Raw genomic sequence first — 21,796 nt, 5'->3', positions numbered from 1 at the left:
CCTGTCCCGGCGCTGCGAGAGCGGCTCTGAGGCACAACAGCAGTGAAACTCTTTGGATAGTCAGCCTGATGGTCATGGCATATTTTTACTTCCCTTTCGAGTTTTTCTTCCCTCTGCTGAGGGGTCTCTTACATAACGCGGCGCTGCGGTCTCGAGTTTTCCTGGGTTTCAGTTGACCTCATTTCAGCATGCTAAGTAAAGTAAGTGCAATTGGTGACTTAAGCACTATTTCAGAGTTTGTGCTGGGCCAGTAGTTACTTACTTCTCTAACCGCTGTTGCACAGCCTATAGAAGTTCATAGTTTTCTGAGAAAAAAACTAATTTTCCTCACATGTGGAAGACATTAAACGAAATCTGTTTCTGCTTTTTGCTTTGCATTCTTACACCATCATTTATTATTTCAGAAAGTAAACATACATTAATATATATAAACAGTAAAGCTTTTGGATTTTCTTTTAATTTATCTGTAAAAAATAGAGATCAGGTCGTGACTCTGTCCTGAGAATGTAAGGATTGCCAAAATCCACAGTAGATACTTTTCAGAGAAAAACAGTACGTATCAAATAACTGTTGAGTCATAAAACCCGTAAGTTAGGGTAAGCAGATGTTGGTTGCAACTCACATATATGGGAAGTATATAGTCACCACTCCTCTAGCCACCCACTGACCAGTTCTAGTTCAAGAACTTCCCCAAAAGCCTGTTTCTAATTTTGTGGAAACCCTTTGAAATTTGGCAGAGTTTTCAAAAGTATGTAGGGGAAGAAAAAAGTGCCAGAGATTTGGCGTCCAACTGTGAAAACAGAGACTGCCTTTTGAAACTCCTCTTCTAGATCCACTGACCAACACCCAGAAGAGAGAATTTTTGTTCTTTTAGAATACAGCAGGAAAATGAAGGTCTGTTTGCTGTTGGATTCAGCTTTTGGTAACATTTACATCTGTTGTTTTAAACTCTCAGCTATTGCACAAAGCCAGGCTCCGATGTGAAAGTATTTGTTCTAAAGAAAAAGGAAAGGGGAGTCTTTTAAAATGTACTGCAGGGACATTTTTGCTTGTTGCTTGGATGGATTACAGGAGCTAGAGAGAGTGGGAGGATTTAATTATTTACAAACCATAGAAGTGTGCTTCAGGCGTTATTAGAAATGTAATTATTGTTTTTTTCTGTCCTGCAGACCCGGCTAAAAATAATATTTGGTGTGATTATATGCCTTTTACTTTCCTTAATTCTTATGTGTATTATACTGCTTCCATCAAGAGGTAAGGCATTTGTAATCTAATGTAGTGAAAACACAGTATCTTTAGTTACTATGGCTTCTAAAGTTGACAAAAGTTTGTCAAATCATCTTTAGGTTTGTCCTGTCAGAATTGTTATGGCTTTATCACTTTACAGAAATGTACTGACAGCTGAAATATCCTGAAGGTAGGATTGAAATGCCAGCAAATGTTGAAACAATGAGCTCCTTGAAGTGAAAAGCAACTGAATTAACTTTATTGTGCATGATATATAATGTTCTTAGACAGAGTTGCAAAAGTAATTCCTGGATCTTCTCATGTTATTTTTTAGTGTTAGGGGTTGCTAAAAAACTGTTAGTCATTTCCTTTTGCTCAGTGAACTTGTGTTTGTTTTTAAATGGTTGTGTGATAATTACAGAAATTATCTATCCAATTACAAGTTAAATGTTTTGGTTTAGGTAGGGTATGATGAATTTTTTGTGAACATATATAAGTTTGCTTTTGAAAATTAAAGTCGGCATTGTATAAAATAGAGATGTGTGAGTTGCTGTAGTGTTACTACACCAGCTGTAGGTAAATCAACTCAGTATGGACGGCTGAGTTTTCTGTAAAGTTTGAAGTGAGTATGGTTTGAAATTTAGAGCCTGAGTGGCACTGACTTTATGGCATTTTTTTTCCATGAGAGATGTAGTAAGGGAAATATAAGTATTTACATGGCCCTTTCATTAGAGCAGATTAATTGAATGTCTCCAAAATAATTAAAATAGTAATAAAAAGCATATATTCTCATAACAGTATCTATTTAAAAGGATTTTTTTTTTCTATTATTATTCTTTGTTCATGTGTTGGCAGGGTGACTGAGATGAAGAAACCCGTTTTGCATTTACAACTACATTTTATAAAATCAGTTACCTGCTTAAGTCTTGTGAAACTTAAGTCCTTTAGTATGCAGGTTTTGTAAATGGTGAAATCTCTTTCCTACGTGCTTTTTCTGTGGAGTATGGGTATCATGGGTTGTTTTGTTGAGAGACAGGTTGGAGATTTCTGAAGCAGTTATGGTTGATTCTGTGAATATGTGGATAGATTCTATTAAGGTGGGAGGCAGCCCTGGGAAGAGATACCACCTCAGAGCGATAGGTTTGACTTCTACTGTCGATGATGGGGTGCCAGATCTTTTGGTGAGCTTAAAGATGGTCAAATCTGAGCTTTCATTAGTAGATTTATGTGTGGTATCAAGTCAACTTACTCATGCCATGTCTGCATGTTAATGAATATTTTTGAGATTTAAGTAAAAAAGAGCAGTGAGGGAAAAAAAGAGACTGACGCCCGAGGATTGGTTTGACAGCCTGAAGAAATTACTAAAGATTATGGAAGGTACTGTAGGAGGAAGTTAATGTATTTTTCGCTCTGGAAATTATCACACACCAGCTCACTGGTCTTAGTCTGAGCCTCTTCAGTACCTGAACCATTACAAAGAACTCTTTTTGTCTCTATGGTTAGCACTTTGTAATCAGTCATGTCAGATATGACATTTAGATCCAGTAGGATGATAAAGAATTTATCTTACTTTACCGAATGCTTTGGAAGGAACATTTTAGACAATTGTGGAATACACCATTATGTTGAACATTATGTTGAACAAGTCTGATTATGGCCTCTTATTCTCGGATGTAATTGCAGGTGCTGCAGTTATCTATTTAAATGCCTAAACTTTTTTGAATTCATAGTAATCTACTGAACAGTTGTAAAAGGAAGAAATATAAATAAATTTTGCAGTCACAAATTCTGCAAGTCAAAGACAGGAAACAGCTACAGAGATGGAATGTTATTTGCACATTCCACTTTTACAGTTACTTAACTGGAAGGATTTGGCAATCTAGAAAGACAATTAATTGTATATGAGCAATTTATAGACACAGACTGACTAAATTTCTGCTTAAGAAATTAGCAAAGAGAAATGTCATCTGTAATTCTGGAACTGGAAGAATTATTTCTGGATTTGTCTGCTAAGTTTCTAGTAATTTCATGTTCTTTAAACTTCTCAAAATGTGATAGCTGGTTTTGGTTTTCACATTGAAGCATATAAACATAAACAATTCTCAGAAGTTACACTGGTAAACCTTTTTCTGTTTGGAGACAATAGTAAGAGGGAAATACTTAGTTGCAGTTACTACACAATTTCTGTGGGCCTGAGAAGAGTAAGGTGGGCAGTGTCACTATAGTGAATGACATCTATGCCTAGGAAATCTGTGAGAGGTTTTGACATTCGAGTTAGGAATGTGCTGTGTGATTTACCTTACTGTGATAACCCAGATATGATAACCCAACTCTAAACAGTTCAGAAAGTTTATTTTCACCTGTGCACTGGTGTGCCTAGTCCTGTTCTTCTGCAGCATAAACAAGAAAGAAAATACCAGTCTGCAGTTGAAAAGCAATAGCAGAACCACAGGCAGAGTTGCAACTAACTGCATGTATTGCTTAGAACTGGATCACCATGCTGTGGAACATAACTTGTTCAGACTTCATTTCTCATTAGAACTCCAAAGGGTGTTCTTGAAGTACACTTAACTGAGAGAGCAGTGGCATACCTCACCAAAACATGGCTGAATGTAACACAGGCATGGAGAAGCAGATTCAGCTGATACGGAACTGAGTATGACCAGAAGTTCTGGAGCAGGATCAGGAGTCTTGAAACTTGAGCTGTGGTTTCCTCAAGTGGAAGACTGTCTTCCTGCCCATGTTGAAGGAACTTGTGCTTCAGCTCTTCAGCATCAGCCCAGAGAGATGAGAGTGGATATTCTAATCCAGAAGCCAAGTATAATGCCATCAGCAAGCTAGCTGTCCTATGACGGTAACCAGCCTTTTTTTGGCAAGTCACCTATTTGCTGTGTAGCAGTGGATGCTAAATTAAAGACATATAAAATAATGTATATAGTAAATACATATAGATACATATACAGTACATGTATACATCCAGATATATAAAAATAACAAATACATAAATCAGAATGCTTTCTGATTATTACAGAATCACAGAATCCTAGGAGTTGGAACATCTAGTCCAACCCCCCTGCCAGAGCAGGGTCACCTAGAGTACATCACACAGGAATGAGTCCAGGCAGATTTTGAATGTCTTCAGTGAAGGAGACTCCACAGTCTTTCTGGGCAGCCTGTTCCAGTGCTCTGTCACTCTCACAGTAAAGAAGTTTTTTCTGATATTCACATTGAACCTCCTATGTTCCAGTTTGCATCCATTGCCCCTTGTCATATCACTGGTCATCACTGAAAAAAGCTTAACTCCATCTTCCTGACACTCACCCTTTATAATGAGGTTACCCCTCAGTCTCCTTTTCTCCAAGCTGAAGAGACCCCGCTCCCTCAGCCTTTCCTCATAAGGGAGATGTTCCACTCCCTTAATCATCTTTGTGGCTCTGCACTGGACTCTTTCAAGCAGTTACATATGCTTTGTTTATTTGGCAGGAGTAGACACAATTTATATGGATCCACATTAGACCATTGTGTGGAATAAGCCAGCAGGGCTTTGAAATCTAAAGCAAGGGTTGTGTTGTTCCACCCCTATCCAATCTTTGGAAGGGAATAACTATCATAATACAAACAGAATTTCACAGTGATGGATTGGTATGCATAAAGTTAATCTGAGTTTAATATAATTGAAAGTTCTGCTTTCTGTGTTTTAGTAAGCTGTCTCACAACAATTAACTGAACAGTCAAGAAGGTATCTGCGTAAGGCCAGTGACAATAGATGCTTACAGACTTTTACCACCAAAATTATTAATGTACTCAAATGCATGAGTGAGTAATTATGATCATGGAACAGATGAAGCAAGTTACAGTGTGAAGCAAAGTGACCAGTTAAGTGCACATACAAATACAGAACTGCACCCTGTAAATTAATGCAAATGGATCACAAAAGATTGAAACTGAGACAGTGGAGGGGTGAAGGGCAAAGAGCAAAGCTGAAATTTGGTATGCTTTCATTTCTGTGGTCGAGTCTGCTTTCTGTCTCTGGGTATCTTTTTTTCATTTTTGTTATTTCATAGAGAAACGAAAAACGACAAATGAACTCACTAAGCCTACCAACAGCCATCCATTAAATCAATGTCTATATAGTGCTACAGACATGTGAAGTACTTTTCATGTTAGGGTCTGTTCTGTGAGCAGAGATTTTTAATACAATTATTGAACTAGTCTGTAGTTACAGAAGAAAGAATCTGCAACAATTATAGGAAACAATTAAAGATTATGCTTTTATTTAAAGCATGTAAGTATTTCTTCTGTTGCGTAGAAACAAGTGTTCAAAATTATAAGTAATCAAGTAAGAAATAGTTGTGTTCAGACTTCTTGGACTCCACTGGTAGAAATTCAGGTAAGAGTGGACACATTCTGAAAATCATTAGCAGTCATAATAAATTAGCACAGAATATTATGTAAGGGTGAGATGGCTAACAGAGTAAAGATTTAAAATAGAGCTGTGAAAATTAAACTAGAGATGAGACATCTTTTATATTGCTTGTCTTTTTAGTAAAAAATCCTGTTAAACTGAGAAACAGGTAATTTTACCAGATTAAGGTATCAATCAGGACTGCAAATTTAAGCCTGCTATACACACAACCATGGAAATAGCTCTAAATAGTGGATTTCTTTTGCTAATAGGCATTCTCACTTAGAGAATTGAAACTGAAAGTTATTGATAAGTAGTCATCACTCAATATGAATAGAAGTGGATTCTTCTGTGGAATGATTTTCTGTGCATTTTCTTAAGAGATTGCTGTCTTCTCTACTTATCACTAATGTATCAAGGATCTCTAATATACAGTCATGGTACTAGCAAGAGGATTTAACTTATTGAACTTCTTGGGATATTTTCTGGACATATTGCTAGTTCAGAGTTTATACTGGTAGGTTTTTGTCTCTGGATTGGCATTCAGTTTTATTTCTCTTGACAGCTTTCTTCTGCATTGGTGCAGACAAGGCTAGTGTCAAAAGTTAACCTGACATGTGTATTGTACAGTAAGTAATAGTCACTTAGCAGAAGAAAAAATGTATTATCATTACAAAGTACCGTAGGAGAGAATATGAAGAAACATTTCCTAGGAAGTCAGTGTGATCCTAACAGAGAGGGCAGCTGTAATGAGGAAGTGATGGAGCATGATATGAAACCTGAGGGCAATGAGTCATTTTGATTATCTGGCTGTCATATTAGACCTCTGAAGGAAAAAACAGGGGAAGTGGCAGAGATCTGCCAGGCTGCAGAGTGACTTCCCTGTTACCTCTGAAATCCATGGCAAAAGTCCCCTGGATTTTAAAGGAGAAAAGTACAGAATCCTGAATGCCAAGACTCGAAAGCTGGCATTATTATGGTACTGAACTTTGAAAACTGGCCTTTATTTGAAATGTTCCTGTGTCTTACGAGGACTAAAGATTTTGAGTACTCTTTCTCTTGTGAACTGCATATTTTTTCTTTTTGGCTTTTTATTACATTTCTATAATGGAATTTTTCATTTCCATGTACTTAACAAGCCATATTTTCAGCATTACCCTCACTCATCCAGTTGATGGTCCTTAAATTTTGTATGGAAAATCTGTCTTAGCTTAAGGTCTTAGCTTTGGGAAAAATATAGTCAGACAAGAACCACAAAGCCAGCCACAATTTTATGCATTATTTTTAAGCAGCTATCTGATCTGCTTATAAAGCAAATATCAGAGTACTTTTCTTTTGTCCAGAATCATTGCCAGTTTTCTTTTGCAGCATAAAATAAACAGCTCAAGTTTGGGTTCACTCAGTCATTAATTTGCAGCATTTTTTTTACCTGCATACCTTCATTTTTTCTTGTGGCTACCAAGAAATAGATGTGGCTGGTGATTCTTCTGCAAGTCTTCTATCCATCTTCTGACACGGGCTGATGAAGCATTTATAAAATTTGTCAGTCAGGGTTTGTATACACACCCTATTGTTTGACTTTCTGCTGGATATGTGCGGGTCCCTATTAAAATAGTTGCCTCTACATACCGCACAAGTTCATGAAATCTATGCTTTAAAAAACCAATTTGATTTGTCTTTTGTATTTAAAATTATTCACAGGTTCTACAAGTAAATATATCTGAGTGAATACATGACTGGGTGCAATAAATTAGTTTGTCTAGTTTCTAATTTTGCATTCCTGAAGTTGAGTTCTTCAGAGGCTGAAGGACCCTTTCAGAATAGTAACAGACAACTTTTCATTTCTACTCTCTTCATATGTTCAGGGTCATGCTATCCTCACTGTTCCCCTAAATATAGGGGAAAAAAAGGAAATATTGGACTTGTAATTACTTCCTTTTTTTTTTTCTTTTTTTTTCTTTTTTTTTTTTTTCCTCCCCACTTCACAGCAATGCATTGACAGAAACCTTTTGTCTTATTCTTAGTTGTTAATACGGATGATAGTCCCAGACCTCTTACACTTGAGGATTATTTGAATGGAAACTTCCAATATAAAACATTTTTTCCATATTGGGTGTCAGGTAAGGAAAACCTTTTCTCAGACATACATAGGCCTTTCTAATATGTATTTCCAGACTGGCTTACACAGACTCAGAAAAGTATTTTTCTTCCAGCTTTACTGTGAATGAATGCTAATTATGAAATTAAACAATCTACTAGTCAAAACTTAGAGTTTAAATTTACTCTTCTGTCAGTCAATCTAGAAATTCCAGGTATTTGATATTTCAATAACACATTCCATCAAGTAGAAACTATAATTTTACAGAGGCCTTCAGTTATTTATTTCTTTTACTGTCATATTGATTGCCACAAGTGAAAGAAATATGACAATGTTTCACTCATTTCTTAAGCAATCTCTTTTTTTGTGTTTGGCACAGAACTTTTTCATTTACCATTTGTAAAAATTGAGGTAGCCTGCTTTACAGGCCCCACTTTTCTTTGTTTTCAGTAGTACCTAGCTCTGCAATGAGCCCAACTGGTCTTACCTCATTTAAGGAAATGCTGACACTGCTGAAATTCCTGAGTTCTAATACGTTGCATAGAAAACAAGGCTGAGATTCTAAGCAAGTTCCTTAAGGTAGAAGATAAAGACGTGAAGTTAATTGCTGCTGATATATGCATCTGTGTGTGGCTGAAGTAGCAGTTTTGTTATTGAATCACAGAAGCACCAAAATATTGAGGTAGTTGGATTACATTCTAGTACACACACTGCTACCACTCCTATCTGTCTGATTAGAGGCAAAAACCAATACTGTTGACATGGGGTCTTACCAAGTCAGCTTTAACCCACAGTTTTAGAGTTGGACTGAAGCCATTGCTAGTAGCAGTTCACGTTTTAACAATTAACAATTAACACTTTGATGTATGTTGACAACACTTGTACAATTTAAAAATTAGTTCATCATTTCTGTCTGAGGTATGTGTCACCAAAACCTAACATTCTTCTTCTCCTATAATTCTGATCTTCATTCTTTACCAAACTGTGGCTTAGATCTTGTGCACAGATAGGGTTGAATTCTGTCCTCATTGAAGGATACCCACCCTTCCTTTTTATGACCTATTAAGTAAGAGCAGTATCATTGATGTAGTGTCTGTTATGTGGTACTGCTGTTATCTGCAGAATTTGTACAAATGAGAATCTTCTGGTGAAATGATAAGCAAATATCTCAAGTGTTTTCTTTAAAACATTGATGTTGTGATACTGACCTTCTGGTGTATCTGTCCCTGGTATTCTCGATTACACATTACTGAGAAATTAATCTGACATTTAAAAAGTTAACTATCTGATTCTGTGTGCAGTCTGTAATCTTAAGAATATTCTCAAGAATCCTGAAGACCATTTGTTGATAACTGTAGCTTGGCATCATGGAAAGGAAAACATTTTTTTATGTAGATGCCAAAAGATACTTGCTCAAAACTTCACTGACAGGAGTATGAATACTTTGGTAAACTTATTTGTTCTGTAGTATCTTCTGTGCCTAAGGTAACAGCCCTTTTATCTTGTTTATAAAGATAATGAATATCTTCATCAGTCTGCAGAAGATGATATTATTCTTTACAACGTTGAAATGAACTACCCAACTACCATCATGACTAACAACACAATGGTATGTACCTTTTCAATCAATAATAATGCAGCAAAATGCAGTTGTGTTTCAAGTACCAGTTTAAAAGTGAGTGGATTAAAATCTGACACATTAAATCTTTGTTTACTTTTTTTACTACAATCTAATCTACATCTTAATCTTTCAGAAACAAGTTAATGCTTCAAATTATGTGTTGTCATCAGACAAATATTTCATAGCCCTGGAAAGCAATTATTCGAAGGTAATTATTTTAATGTGTCACTTAATCGAATGTTTGGTTTTGTTTAGTATTTTGTGGATTCTGGTTGCCATGTTTCTCCGTGTTTTCTTGATAAAGGGGCAGCTGATTATTTTAATTATGTTATCTTTTTCCAAATTAATAATACTATTTTCTTAATTTTTGCAGCTGTGGAGATATTCTTACACAGCCTCGTACCACATTTATGATCTCATATATGGGTAAGGCCTGAGATTTCTTACAGAGAGCTATCGTGAATAGTGTGTAGCGATGTGCTTGTAAGCATTTCCACAAAAAAACTGTAGTAATGTGACTACCACCCTGATTTGCTTTTGCCTGAATCTGTCAGGTTACTTGTTTGCTTGAAAAAAATGGCCTGTAACAAAATCATACAGTCCTTTCATCTATTCATCTAGGTATCTCAATTGTTTTGTATTTCATGCCCTAAAACTTTCACTGCTCAAGATTCTCATGTGTTTTTTCTTCCTTGCGTAATTTTCTCCCACCCTATCTTGGCTGCTTGAGTCCACTTCAGTCTCACACCTGATGTCTCCACACCCTTCTGTTGTCTAATTCATGCTTTTTTTTGTTTGATCTAATCCTTTGCTTTCCTAAAATTCTCATGTCCGTTAGTGCTCAAGTGATCTTGTACCAGCTCATTTTGGGTTGCTCAAAAAATTACAGCTTTTCCCATGGCATTTGGTCTCTTTCCCACAATTTTCTTCAGACCACTCCTCTTTCCACCCAAGTGGAAAGATTGCCTCCTTTAAAGGAGGCAGTTGGTCTTCCCAATCACCTTTTTATGCCACATGTAGCAGCTTGACTCTTAGTTCTGAACAAAAAGGGCTGCACTGAGCTGCTCCATTCCAGGGAAAGTGTTGGTTCAAGGTGACAAGAAAATATTGCTGCAAGCTAACGTGAGTAGAGAGGTACTGCATGTGGGTCACAATCCTTAACAAATGTAGCAGCTGCTGTTATGCTTGCCTCAGCATGCTTTATCCGTAGTTTACATTTCCCAATAACTTTCTGAGACTGTAATGCAAACTGCAGATGAAGCAAATGACTGTAGATGCTTGTGCAGTGTTTAGAAAGAGATAAGGCTGGCATCCTAAGCTGTTGAACATATTTTAAAAGAGTTGAGTTGCAAGGCTTTACCAGCAATGCTGCACACCATCATGTTACTGCATGTCTCAATGCCTGCCTTAATTTTGCATTGTTCAAACATAGCCCTCCATGAAGTTTTTATGAATGTACAGTATAATTATCCATTTGCACTGTGCGCAAAAAAGCCATCTCAACTTCTTTCCTTTTTTAGTGGCTTTGTAACAGAAAATCAGCTTCCACACAAAATTCAGTATATATCCTGGTCACCCGTTGGACACAAATTGGTCAGTAAAGAAAACAAAGTGCTAGAATGATACTGCTTTGTGTGGCTAGAAGACATTTAATTGCTTTTGGTTATTATTTTGTTAGGCCATATTTTTGACAGGCCTCTGTGTATTAACATTCATTGTGAGTAAGAATTATAAAGAAAAATTTTTTAATTTGTTAAATTTTAACTTGTCTGTGTCTCAACAGAAGAATCCATATTCTCAGCTATATTATGTTTTCCAGTTAGCTAGCTGGTCTCCTATCAAGAATTGACCAACATAATTGTACATAGGATTAAGCATAGTTTGATGGCCTGAAAAACAATGTGTTTTCCTTTATGGAGCTTTAGAGATGCAGTATTTAAAATCTTTCTAAGTTTTTTTCTCTAGAAAGTGGCTGCCAGATTCTTATTACAAAAAAATGTTATTTTCTTTTTTTTTTAATAGCTACTTGATAGGAAAGTATGCATTTCTCAGTAGTTATAATAGTTATTGCATATATTAACAAGTTTATAGACTTTTATAATTCTTGGTTCTAAAGCATGAACCCAACAAGAGTTTGTGGTTTTTTAACTGCTTACTCATTATTGACAAAATATTTTGCAAGAAAAAATATTTAAGCGTATGAATTTCAGAAAATACCCAAGCAGCGGGCTAAGTATGAATGGATAATTTATTAAGATTTTTTTTTCCATATTCTAGGAGAGTATTAGTTCAGAATACAGTGAAGATAGTTTCCTGTCTTCCTGGTACTAATAGTCTGTGATGTTTTTATACAGTCATCCCTGTATCTCAGAGATTTAGGAGTTGCTTTTTCATTTCGTAGAAAGTAGTTAAAATGTTCCACTGATGTTGCTAACAAATGGTTATAGCTTGGAAAGGCTAAGAAGTGGTGTTTGTGATGCTGCTTTCTTAACCATATGGCCATTCATTTGATTGAAATTTAGAGATACCTAAGGCCTGCAAGCATTTCTTGCAAGAACTGTCTTTTGAAAACTAGTTTATTGGGAAAGAACATACCAGTCCAGACAGAGTAAAACCTTTTTTGGTCTCATCTTGCATCACCTGGCCTTTTGACTGGTTTAGGAAAGTTCAGTTATTTTCTTTTTAGTTGCTATGTATTTCTTTTTATCTTCTATTTCTGATGGAACCAGAAGGAAAAGGAACAAAACAATTTGTCTGAGGGTCTCTTAAAGAGTCTTTTAAAAGGGTCTCGTTCAAGTTTTGTTGTTTGTTTTTTCATTATTTTCCTCACCAAAGCTAGCCACAGAATCCTCTCAAGTGATTAAAAACAAAGAAGTGGTTCAGTATTTATTCTGACCTGGTTAAACACAGAATTTGGCCTGTAATGTGTAATTTCTTTAATGAGGCACCTACTTTTGCGGAATTTGCAAGGAGCGTATATTTCCCATTTTGTATTCATTATGTCTTCTTGTTGGTATAATGTAAGAGCATTGACTGCAGAAGATCTTAATCTAACCCCTGTTATTGGAGCCTATATGCATAAGAAATTATTTCATTCTCTAGGTATATGTATATCAGAACAATATTTATTTAAAGCAAAGTCCAAGAGAACCAGCAATTAAACTCACTAGTGATGGAAAGCCGTATGAAATATTTAATGGGATTCCTGATTGGGTCTATGAAGGTAGGTAAATATTGAAGGGAAGCAGCTAGCATGCTAAATGTCTTGTTTAGATTACCTGTTTCTCACAATCCATTCTGAAATATCTGTGAATATACATTATTTTTAGAGCCCTAAGCATTACTTCATTTCCATATTTTATGTGACATACAGTTGACTGCATTTTGTATTCATAATCAAAATCCTGATTCTTTTGTTACTGAAAGTATAGCAGTTTATAAATTTAGTTTCCTTCTGCTGCACAGGCAGTGGCCAGGAATTTAGCTTTCATGGAAGTTTTGATTCTGGTGAAAATTTGGTACTTCAGTGTGCCAAGCAATGTAAAGAAATAAACACATGCATGCATGAAAAACCCAAGTGAGTTAAATGGGGTCTGTGTGCCTGCTTTCACAGTTCTTAAGGCCTTTCAGAATTGTATTGCAATATGTTTGGTGCTATTTATTTAGTATAGCTCTCCTTACGTGTCAAGGTTTCTAAGAGTAGAATGCTAAAATAGATTCAAAGATAGATAGATTACAGTGATAAACTTTTGTGTTTGGTTTTTTCCTCAGAGGAAATGCTAGCAACAAAATATGCACTGTGGTGGTCTCCAAGTGGAAAATACTTAGCATATGTACAATTCAATGATTCTGACATACCAGTTATTGAGTATTCATATTTTGGTGAGGACCAGTACCCTAGAAAAATAATTATCCCATACCCAAAGGTATGTTTTCTCATTCTTTTGACTTTATGTTGAGAAAGTAGTTATGACAATGATAAAACTTAACTGTGCTTAAAAGTCATTGTATTACAGTGGTTAAATGCATTGTTGCCTAAATTAATGAAAGAAAACAGAGTTTGTTCAGAGTTCTAAGAAGGTGTAGGTATATTCAACATGTAGGTATTTAATAATATCAGTGAAATAAATTGAATTACTCATGTAAGTTAAAAAAGCATGTGCAAAAGGCGTGCTTGCATGATCAAGCCTTTCTTTTTTCAATTCAGTTTTCTTATTGTGATATGCAGTTATTTTTAATTACCGTAAATGATTTATGAGACATTTTTTATTTTTACAAATACAGGCTATGACAGGTTCAGTTTATTTGCACATTTCATAGTGCTTTTTGATCTCAAGGGATTTTAACTGCTTTCAAGTGCCAGATCTAAGACAAGAAGATTTTGGGTTGGCATTTCTTTAACATGTATATTAGAGAGCTCTCCTGACTCTTGTCATGTTCATATGATTGCAAGTGATCATGTTCATGTATCTTAAGAAGTTACTCACCTGTCAGCTCAGCTACATTCTGAAGTAAAGCTGGATGGTTTAGACCCTACATGGAGGAGAATTTAAAACTAATAATGTATGCATGAATAAACAAGCATGATGACAGTTTAAACTAAACCATTTTATTTCAGAGCTGTGATGTCAGAGAGCACTTGCAATCATGTGAATTTACTCCTGGAGTTTTATGCCAAAATAAATGGAGTGCATGCTGCAAAGATCCACACTGCAAATAGAAGGCTGGTTCCCATCAAGCATGTTTTCTGGAAAAAAAAAAAAAAAAAGGAGGTTTCTTCTATATAGTTGAAATAAGTTAAGCAACATGCTACTGCTGTAGTGCCACTCTCAGATCTTAAAAGACTACATTTGCCCTATTCTAAGCAACTGAATATATATTTTGTAATCTGTCTCCTTTCCTGTGAAAAGTATTTAATTTTCCTTGATCTGAATTGTTCAGAGCATGATTTGAATAACCTAATATATTTTCTTTGAAGGCTGGGGCTAAAAATCCTACTGTTAAAGTGTTTATCATAGACACTATTAACCCTGAAGTATTTGGTCCTAAAGAGGTGCCAGTTCCTGCAGTCATAGCATCCAGGTAGTGTGTCCTCAAATATATCTTCTCTCTTTTAAAAAAAGTTTTTGTCTATTTGTTTTAAATGCTTTAATCTCTGAGTTGTTTTCTAAAAATGGAGTGCCATAGTCATCTCCTAGATGGATCAGAAATGAACTAGAAATGTATTTTTATTCAATCTGTCCATATATTGTTAAAAAGGAGAAAAATCCAGAAGACGGTGGAAGCTTTGCTATTGCCGACAAAGCAATAATGGGAGGATACAATCTCTAGCAATGTTTCTGTATTCCTGTTCTTTAATAAGCCCCATTTATTTCTTATTTTTCTTTTATTTTTTAGTGATCACTATTTTACTTGGCTTACTTGGGTAACAGATAGTCGAATCTGTGTGCAATGGCTAAAGAGAATCCAGAATTTTTCAGTTTTAGCTATTTGTGACTTCAAAGAAAATTCAAATACTTGGGACTGTCCAGAGGTAATAAAGTTGGAAATACCAATTTAAGTTTGCTGAAATTAATATTTGCTAACCCCATCTGCCTAGCTATTTTAACACCTACTGCTCACGCACAGGTTGCTCTGACTTACTTGCAGAAGTATATTTAATCTTGCCCTGAATTCTTTTAGAAAATGGTTGTGTGCCTGCCATAATTGTATTATCCAATGTTTGATCACATTCATCTCTGAGCTACTAGTGATATATCTTCAATATTTTAACTGCTGAGGGAGGGTTGAAAAAATGTTACTGCACCAACAAGAAATAAAATCACAAAAATATTTTTTTAGTGAGACTTAAACAACAATCAAAGCAACAAAAATAAGAAAAAAAATATATTGAGCAGCTTTCAATACTGTTTAGTTCCTTCCTGCCCCTCACCTTTAAAAGTGGAATCAAATAGGATCTTTATTATTTTAAAAACAAAACCTTATTATACTATATGAAGTTTCATACTAAGTCTGACTAAATCATATCCTTTATGAATAATGTTAAATTAGTTGAAAGAAAATACAGATTAAAAGTAAGGCAGGTTTTTAGGAGGGAGAAATTCTTCTATCTTAATCAAATCACACAGTTGGAGAAAGCAGACAGGTTTTCAGAAACACAATTCCATTTTTCAGTACCTCTACATTCTGCTTAAACATGTCATTCTATCATTAAGACAGTTTGGAGGGAAAAACATGCTCTGTTGAGCAGGAGGATAACTTAGATGGCCTAGCTATCTATACCTATTTGTAGGTAGTTACAGATCTTAGGCACAGAAGCCTATACAAATATTACAAATATTACTTTAAAAGACCTTGTAAAGCCTGAAGGCTGCAGGCACTGATAAATCGATATAGATCCTGAAGGAAAGGGTAACAATGAATTTCAGCAACACTAGTACAGAAGTCTCATTTACTATGTTTTAGTATTGGTGCTGTTAGCAAGTGGTGTTTTTAGAGGTTCTGATGCAGAACACATAAAAACTCACATTAGGCTGAAGCATTGGAGTACTGGAGAATAAAAGGCAATAATACTTACAAAAGTGTACTGTATAACTGATAAATAGTAAATTTCGATTTTATTGGCAAGCCTTTCCAAGCTGAAAATAATTTTTATTCCTCTATGATATGACAATTGTTGGAAATTTAAAAGAAAGCTAAGATGCTGCTGTTTCAAAAACATTATCATCGAAGTAATTTTCTACTGAGAAATATGTTAATTTATTAAGTAAAAATAAGTATTTAATGCAGCATTTGATGTGTTTTCTAATTGTTCCACTTTATAAGTACATTAACACTGAATCTCCTATCTCTCCTCCAAGTAACCTACATTTTAATAGCTAAATATTGTAATGTACAGGAAAAAAAAAATAAAGGTTCTAGGATTCTGCCATAATGCACCAAAGTAGTTTAAGACAAGCTTAACTTTAAACATGTAAGCAGTTTTATTTATTTCAGTAGGTCTGTTTATGTGTTTAAAATTAAGCATGTGCTTAATTGCTTTGCTGGAACCAGACCAGAACAATTAACAACTTGCAAAACTGTGTTCATGATCCTTGTTTAATTGCATTTCTCTATGAAACCTTATTTATGGAGTCACTACTGACGTTTCTATAATTCTATATTTATACAGTGATACAATGCTTTTATCACATTAACGTTTGCACAAATGGCCAATTGAAGGAGTGTGAACAGATGGGAGTGCTGTATTAGCTCTATTTGCCGTTAGAAAGTACATCTCTGTACATTTTCCAGTGGCAAAAATAGTTCTCATGTTGATTTCAGATTAAATCAAGACTCTAATGTACAATAAATGTGCTGGGCTTTATGTACTTGAAATAATAACAAAATATAAACCACAAGATAGTCCTAAAATGTTGATTCATCAAAAATGTTCATCTGTTTAAGACTTGCTCATGTGACTAGACCATGCAAATCAATATAACTTCAGTGGAACTATTCACAGGAGTAGAAGTTAGGCATGTGTTTGTGAAACTGGGATAAAAAATATAAATAATATTCTTTAGAAAGCAAATTTGTTGAATTTATTTCAGATTGTAAAGGAATACTGTTTTAAATGAATAGCATAAAAAAAAGTTTGCAAGAGAAAGAAAGAAATACACTGACTGAATGCAGAATTATGAAATATTAAATTACTTCCTCCATCCAGTAAGATATTGCACTCTTCAATTAAAATCTAAGTATTGAAAATACAATAGAAACTTTATATGTCAAATATAAATAAAAATGTAAAAGCACCTTTAGCTACAGAAGGCACTAATCCCTTTATGCTCAGTATAAGATTTTTTTAAGTGTTGAAAATCAGACCCTTTAATATCTCTCAGCTGAGCACCCAGTATGGAGACCCTTAGTTTCTCCATACTTTACATAGTTGAAATATTTGGCTTGTATTTTTAAGGTTTTTAAAGTTTTCATTGTCACTTTATCCATTGTTACAAATTAACATCACAGCTTTGAAATAAAATATGTCAAATGAACCAGCTGAGAATCTAACACAGATTTTTAATACTATTATTCCTGAAATTATTGTATTTGTTTTTTTACTGAAAATATCATAATACTAAGTAGTTATTAACTCCTGCTTTCAGTGAAAATGTTTCATAAAGGTAAAACAATTACTTTAGATTTTTTTAGCTCTGATGATAGGCTGTTAAAAAATATTTTTAAATAATAGCATTAATAAGATAACATTATTTACCTCAGACAACTTTCAAGCCCCTCAACCTTCATAGTAAGTATCCTAAAATTCTATTTTACTGGTGGCTGCACATTTTTCATTTGAAGATTGTGAATTTCTATAAACTAATTCTTTAACTTCCTTCAGATTGTACATTTTCTTTTGTTTTTCAGAATCAACAGCACATAGAAGAGAGTCAATCAGGATGGGCAGGCGGAGTAGGTTTTCTTGTCATACTCTACTCTCTGCTTTGATTTAATGAAAAGTTAGAGCTTTCTGCATCTTTACAGCAGTGTTTTGAAACAAGGACTATTCTGAGACATAAGACACTGCTGCTTAAACTTGTTGCACTGTAGTATTGAGACTTTTAATGTTGTGTTAGGCATTGTATCTGGCTATCTGCTTTTTGCCTTTTTGGGGATTTTCTTACCTGTATTTACACGGTGAATCATTTCCACGGTGAAGCATTTTCAGTCTGGCACCATTCATGAACGTAAGCTTTATTCAGAAACTTATTTTTAAAAGATCAACTCTACCTATTTTTAAATAAGAAGGGTCATTCAGAATATATAAACAATGTATTCCACTTAAAAGTAGAGAGCTTTCATTTATGGGATACTTGAAGTATGTATCCTATCAGCTTGATAAATTTGACATGACATGTTAGAAATTGTAATGTGTACTGGCTGGGAGCTGGAATATCACAGGTAAGAACTTGTGTGAAGGACTTTGTCCCATGTGAACTAAATAGTCTCATTGCTTCCAGTATGTGCACTATAATCTGCTAAATAGCTTGGTCATTCTTACTTAAGTCTCATCTACCATTTTTCTTCCATTGTTTCAGTTCTTTGTTTCTGCACCATATTTTACATCAGACAGCAGTTCATACTACAAAATTTTTAGTGACAAAAACGGTTATAAGCATATTCATTACATCAATAGCTCTGTGGTAAGTCAAGCAAAGTGTTCTACCTTGATCTAGTCTAAGTTCCTGAAATAATTCTAGAATATTCAGTAATTGATACGTCTTGCTTCACAGGAGAATGCAATCCAAATTACAAGTGGAGAATGGGAGGCAATATACATTTTTAGAGTAACAAATGATGCTATGTAAGTATCACAAAGAAAAGAACAGGTTGTCAGTGTTGTCACTAAAAACAACCCTTAATCATTAGAGCACCATTTGTTAATTCATCAAATTGTAAGTGGGTGTAATTTGTTTTGTATCTGAATGCATCCGTAACAACTTTGTATGCAAAGGCACCCCATGAGTTTGCAAACTTGGTTTACTTATGAGAGATTCTTTGCAAATTGCCCTCATTTTCTACTTATTTTCAATTCCCCATCTCAAAGAGACTTCCTTAGAAATACTTCAAGTTAAGCATGTGATTAACTCTCACACAATTGGCAATTACTTTAATCATCTCTCTTATTATGGTCTCTCATTCATCTTACTATATAGGTCAATGCAACTTACATAATTGAAGTGCTAAGCTCATGCAAATTAAAATAGGACTCCTATTTATATGGTTTATTGGTCATCTAATCAGAGATTGAGCAAAGATATATTAAGATGAAAGGTATATAAGCTTAATTTGCACTTCCATCACATGCAGAAATCTCAAAAAGTCTTAAGTTAACTTACATGACAGCTTTTAATCTTGATGCTGGTTCATAGGTCATCACTTTATGGATTATTTATTAACATACATGAATTTACAGTTTCTATTCAAGCAATGAATTTGAAGGCTATCCAGGAAGAAGGAATATTTACAAGTAAGTATTATCAACATCATCTTAATGATACTAGGTTGATAGAAGATAGGTCTAGAATTGTCAGACAAATTATTTAATTTCAAGATCCTCAGGTAGTTTCACAAGCTATTTTTACTAAATCTTGACCTTTGATTGTATCTAAGAATGGATGAAAAATAGCTTCTGAGGTTTAAATATGAACTTCGGGGGAAAAAATTGATAAAAAGGGAAAACATTTATTTTTAAATTGGGCCTTTCTGAAAATACGGTGCCTATGTTACAGAATATGAGGCAGACACATGTGAAGTTAGTTGTGGCAAAATCAATATTGCTTTATTTTATTTCTCTCCTAGAATCAGTATTGGAAGTAATCCTATCAGAAAGCAATGCATTACTTGCAATTTAAGGAAAGAGAGATGCCAGTATTACACAGCAAGGTTCAGTGAACGTTCTAAGTATTATGCCTTGATCTGTTATGGTATGTATAGCATGGGAGCAAATTTTCTTTCAAATTTATGAGAAGCATACATAATACTGATATCCCAAATAGCTAGATGAATCATAGAAATTTCATACTAAGAAGGAGAGATTTACAGAAATAAACTTTTCCATGTCCAAAAATGGTGGGAGGATGTTTCAGAAAATATATATTTTCACTCTACATTTTTTTTTACTTTCTCAACAAAAATTTTGGGATTTCCAGAAGTAAAACAAATTTGTGAATGTTCTTCATGGCAGAAAGCAGATTCTTTACTGGCTTGTCAAAGTCATGCTTTTTCTTGCAGCAGCAAGAGTGGAATTCAGAAACGTACACAGATCTCCAATTCATGTGATCCAAGTTAGCTTTGAGAAACTACTACAGTATGTTTCCCAATTTAAGTTATTGAAACCACAAAATGTTGAATATGTACTACCTGAGAACATTTTAAATAACTAAACTCTGAAACCACTTGTAACTCGGATGTATTAGATTAAGTCTTAGCTCTTGTTGAAAGAAGTTAGATGATTTCAGTGATCTGAAATTTCATCCATTGGTGTAATCAAAAAACAGTAAACTCACAATTTGAAAAAAAAAACAAACCACAAACCACCACCACCAACCAACCAAATTAAAAAAACAACACTTGACCAAGGTTTTATTGCTTTTGCCTATTTCATATAAAGTTTACTGTTCTTCTGATTCTGCTGCACTGACTTATCAGCTGAGTAGTTCCTTAGACTTTCCGTTGAGCAGAGAAGCAAATGTAGCAAATAATACCACCTTTCAATCATTCTTGCACAAAATAGCTAGTAAGGTCATCACCATATGAAAGCCACTCACCTTCACAAATACGATGTGGCATGTTCTCAGAAGAATGTTTCACATGTTAATTCTGCGTTCATCTTATGTAATCACATCTCAGGTGTTAACTAGATGTGACCTCACCTCTAGAGAGGAAAAGTTTGTTAGTAGATTTAAAGTTCTATTATGTTTGGTAAGCAATGCCTCCATGTATGCAAGTCTATGTACACACAGAACCTTATGTGTTTCATGCCACACTGACTTTTGGTTTATTGAAAAGAGAATATTCAGAATTGTGTATCAATTTTGAGCTCTTTCTATCAGTCAGTTACCACTGTTAATGTAATACACACTTCACCGCTAAATTCCAGCTTCAAACTAAACTGCCTTATTATCATTCTAATGACAGGTCCTGGGATTCCCATTTCTACTCTTTTTGAAAACCATGGTGACAGAGGTACTGCAAAAATCCTACTTATTTCTGAGTTACTGGTTTTTTCATTCTGCAGATCCTCTGATATTTAGCTGGTGATCAAAAAGCCTTTCATCTTGTTTGTTACTAAAATATCTAGTATCTTTCTAGATCTGTTAATTAGTAAAATCAGTGAACACACTGATGCCTTCACTTTCATTCCTGAGTCCAGCAGCTTTATAGCATCCTGATATTTTTCTTGTTTACACACATCTTTTTTATAGATGCATTTAACATTGGCAACTCTTTGTCTACCAAATATCAAGTCAACTGTAGAAAACATTTTTGTGATTTCCAAACTATTCCTTTTCACATTTGGATGAACACAAGATGTTCTGAGTTTTTTCATTAAGCAACCCTACCCTATGCAAGAGGCAAGAGTGTACTATGTAGAGGTTGCAGTTTGAGCTATTGTACTGTATTAATTAGAATTTGGATCACTGACTTGCTCTTCAGCCATCACTGGAGATGTCAGGGAAGAGTGGAAGTTCTTTCAGATGATCAGTTCAAATAACTGATTCAGATGAGGTGTAATTATTGATACAAAATGGAAACTCCAGCAAGAAACATGCAGAACTGTCATTCTTTAAGTAGACTGTTAGTGAGAATTGTCTGGAATCAGGCCAGGCAGGAATCTGGACACTGATCGGATGCTGGAAGAATTTGCTAACCATGAAAATACTAATTACTCTGCAGTGAG

At 34.7% G+C, this 21,796-nt stretch overlaps 1 protein-coding gene across 1 annotated transcript in view; it reads left to right on the top strand.

The window, feature by feature from the left end:
- Positions 1 to 889: 889 nt before the first annotated feature.
- The window catches only part of FAP (fibroblast activation protein, alpha), a 35,737-nt gene continuing 14,830 nt past the window's right edge, over positions 890 to 21,796 (top strand). The window contains exons 1-17 of the mRNA XM_009996094.1: positions 890 to 894; positions 1,170 to 1,254; positions 7,657 to 7,752; positions 9,245 to 9,339; positions 9,485 to 9,559; positions 9,725 to 9,777; positions 10,872 to 10,944; positions 12,454 to 12,574; positions 13,123 to 13,277; positions 14,330 to 14,433; positions 14,749 to 14,884; positions 17,761 to 17,805; positions 18,432 to 18,536; positions 18,627 to 18,697; positions 19,310 to 19,363; positions 19,696 to 19,820; positions 21,034 to 21,081. Coding sequence (XP_009994396.1) covers positions 1,227 to 1,254; positions 7,657 to 7,752; positions 9,245 to 9,339; positions 9,485 to 9,559; positions 9,725 to 9,777; positions 10,872 to 10,944; positions 12,454 to 12,574; positions 13,123 to 13,277; positions 14,330 to 14,433; positions 14,749 to 14,884; positions 17,761 to 17,805; positions 18,432 to 18,536; positions 18,627 to 18,697; positions 19,310 to 19,363; positions 19,696 to 19,820; positions 21,034 to 21,081 — 1,384 coding nt within the window. The 5' untranslated portion in view covers positions 890 to 894; positions 1,170 to 1,226. The remainder of the gene's footprint in view (positions 895 to 1,169; positions 1,255 to 7,656; positions 7,753 to 9,244; positions 9,340 to 9,484; positions 9,560 to 9,724; positions 9,778 to 10,871; positions 10,945 to 12,453; positions 12,575 to 13,122; positions 13,278 to 14,329; positions 14,434 to 14,748; positions 14,885 to 17,760; positions 17,806 to 18,431; positions 18,537 to 18,626; positions 18,698 to 19,309; positions 19,364 to 19,695; positions 19,821 to 21,033; positions 21,082 to 21,796) is intronic.

Source organism: Chaetura pelagica, unplaced genomic scaffold, assembly GCF_000747805.2.
Source record: "Chaetura pelagica isolate M959 unplaced genomic scaffold, ChaPel_1.0 scaffold3, whole genome shotgun sequence".
Taxonomy (NCBI): Eukaryota; Metazoa; Chordata; class Aves; order Apodiformes; family Apodidae; genus Chaetura; species Chaetura pelagica.
The sequence above is the reverse complement of the archived record's forward strand: the minus strand, read 5'-3'. Positions and strand labels throughout refer to the sequence as shown.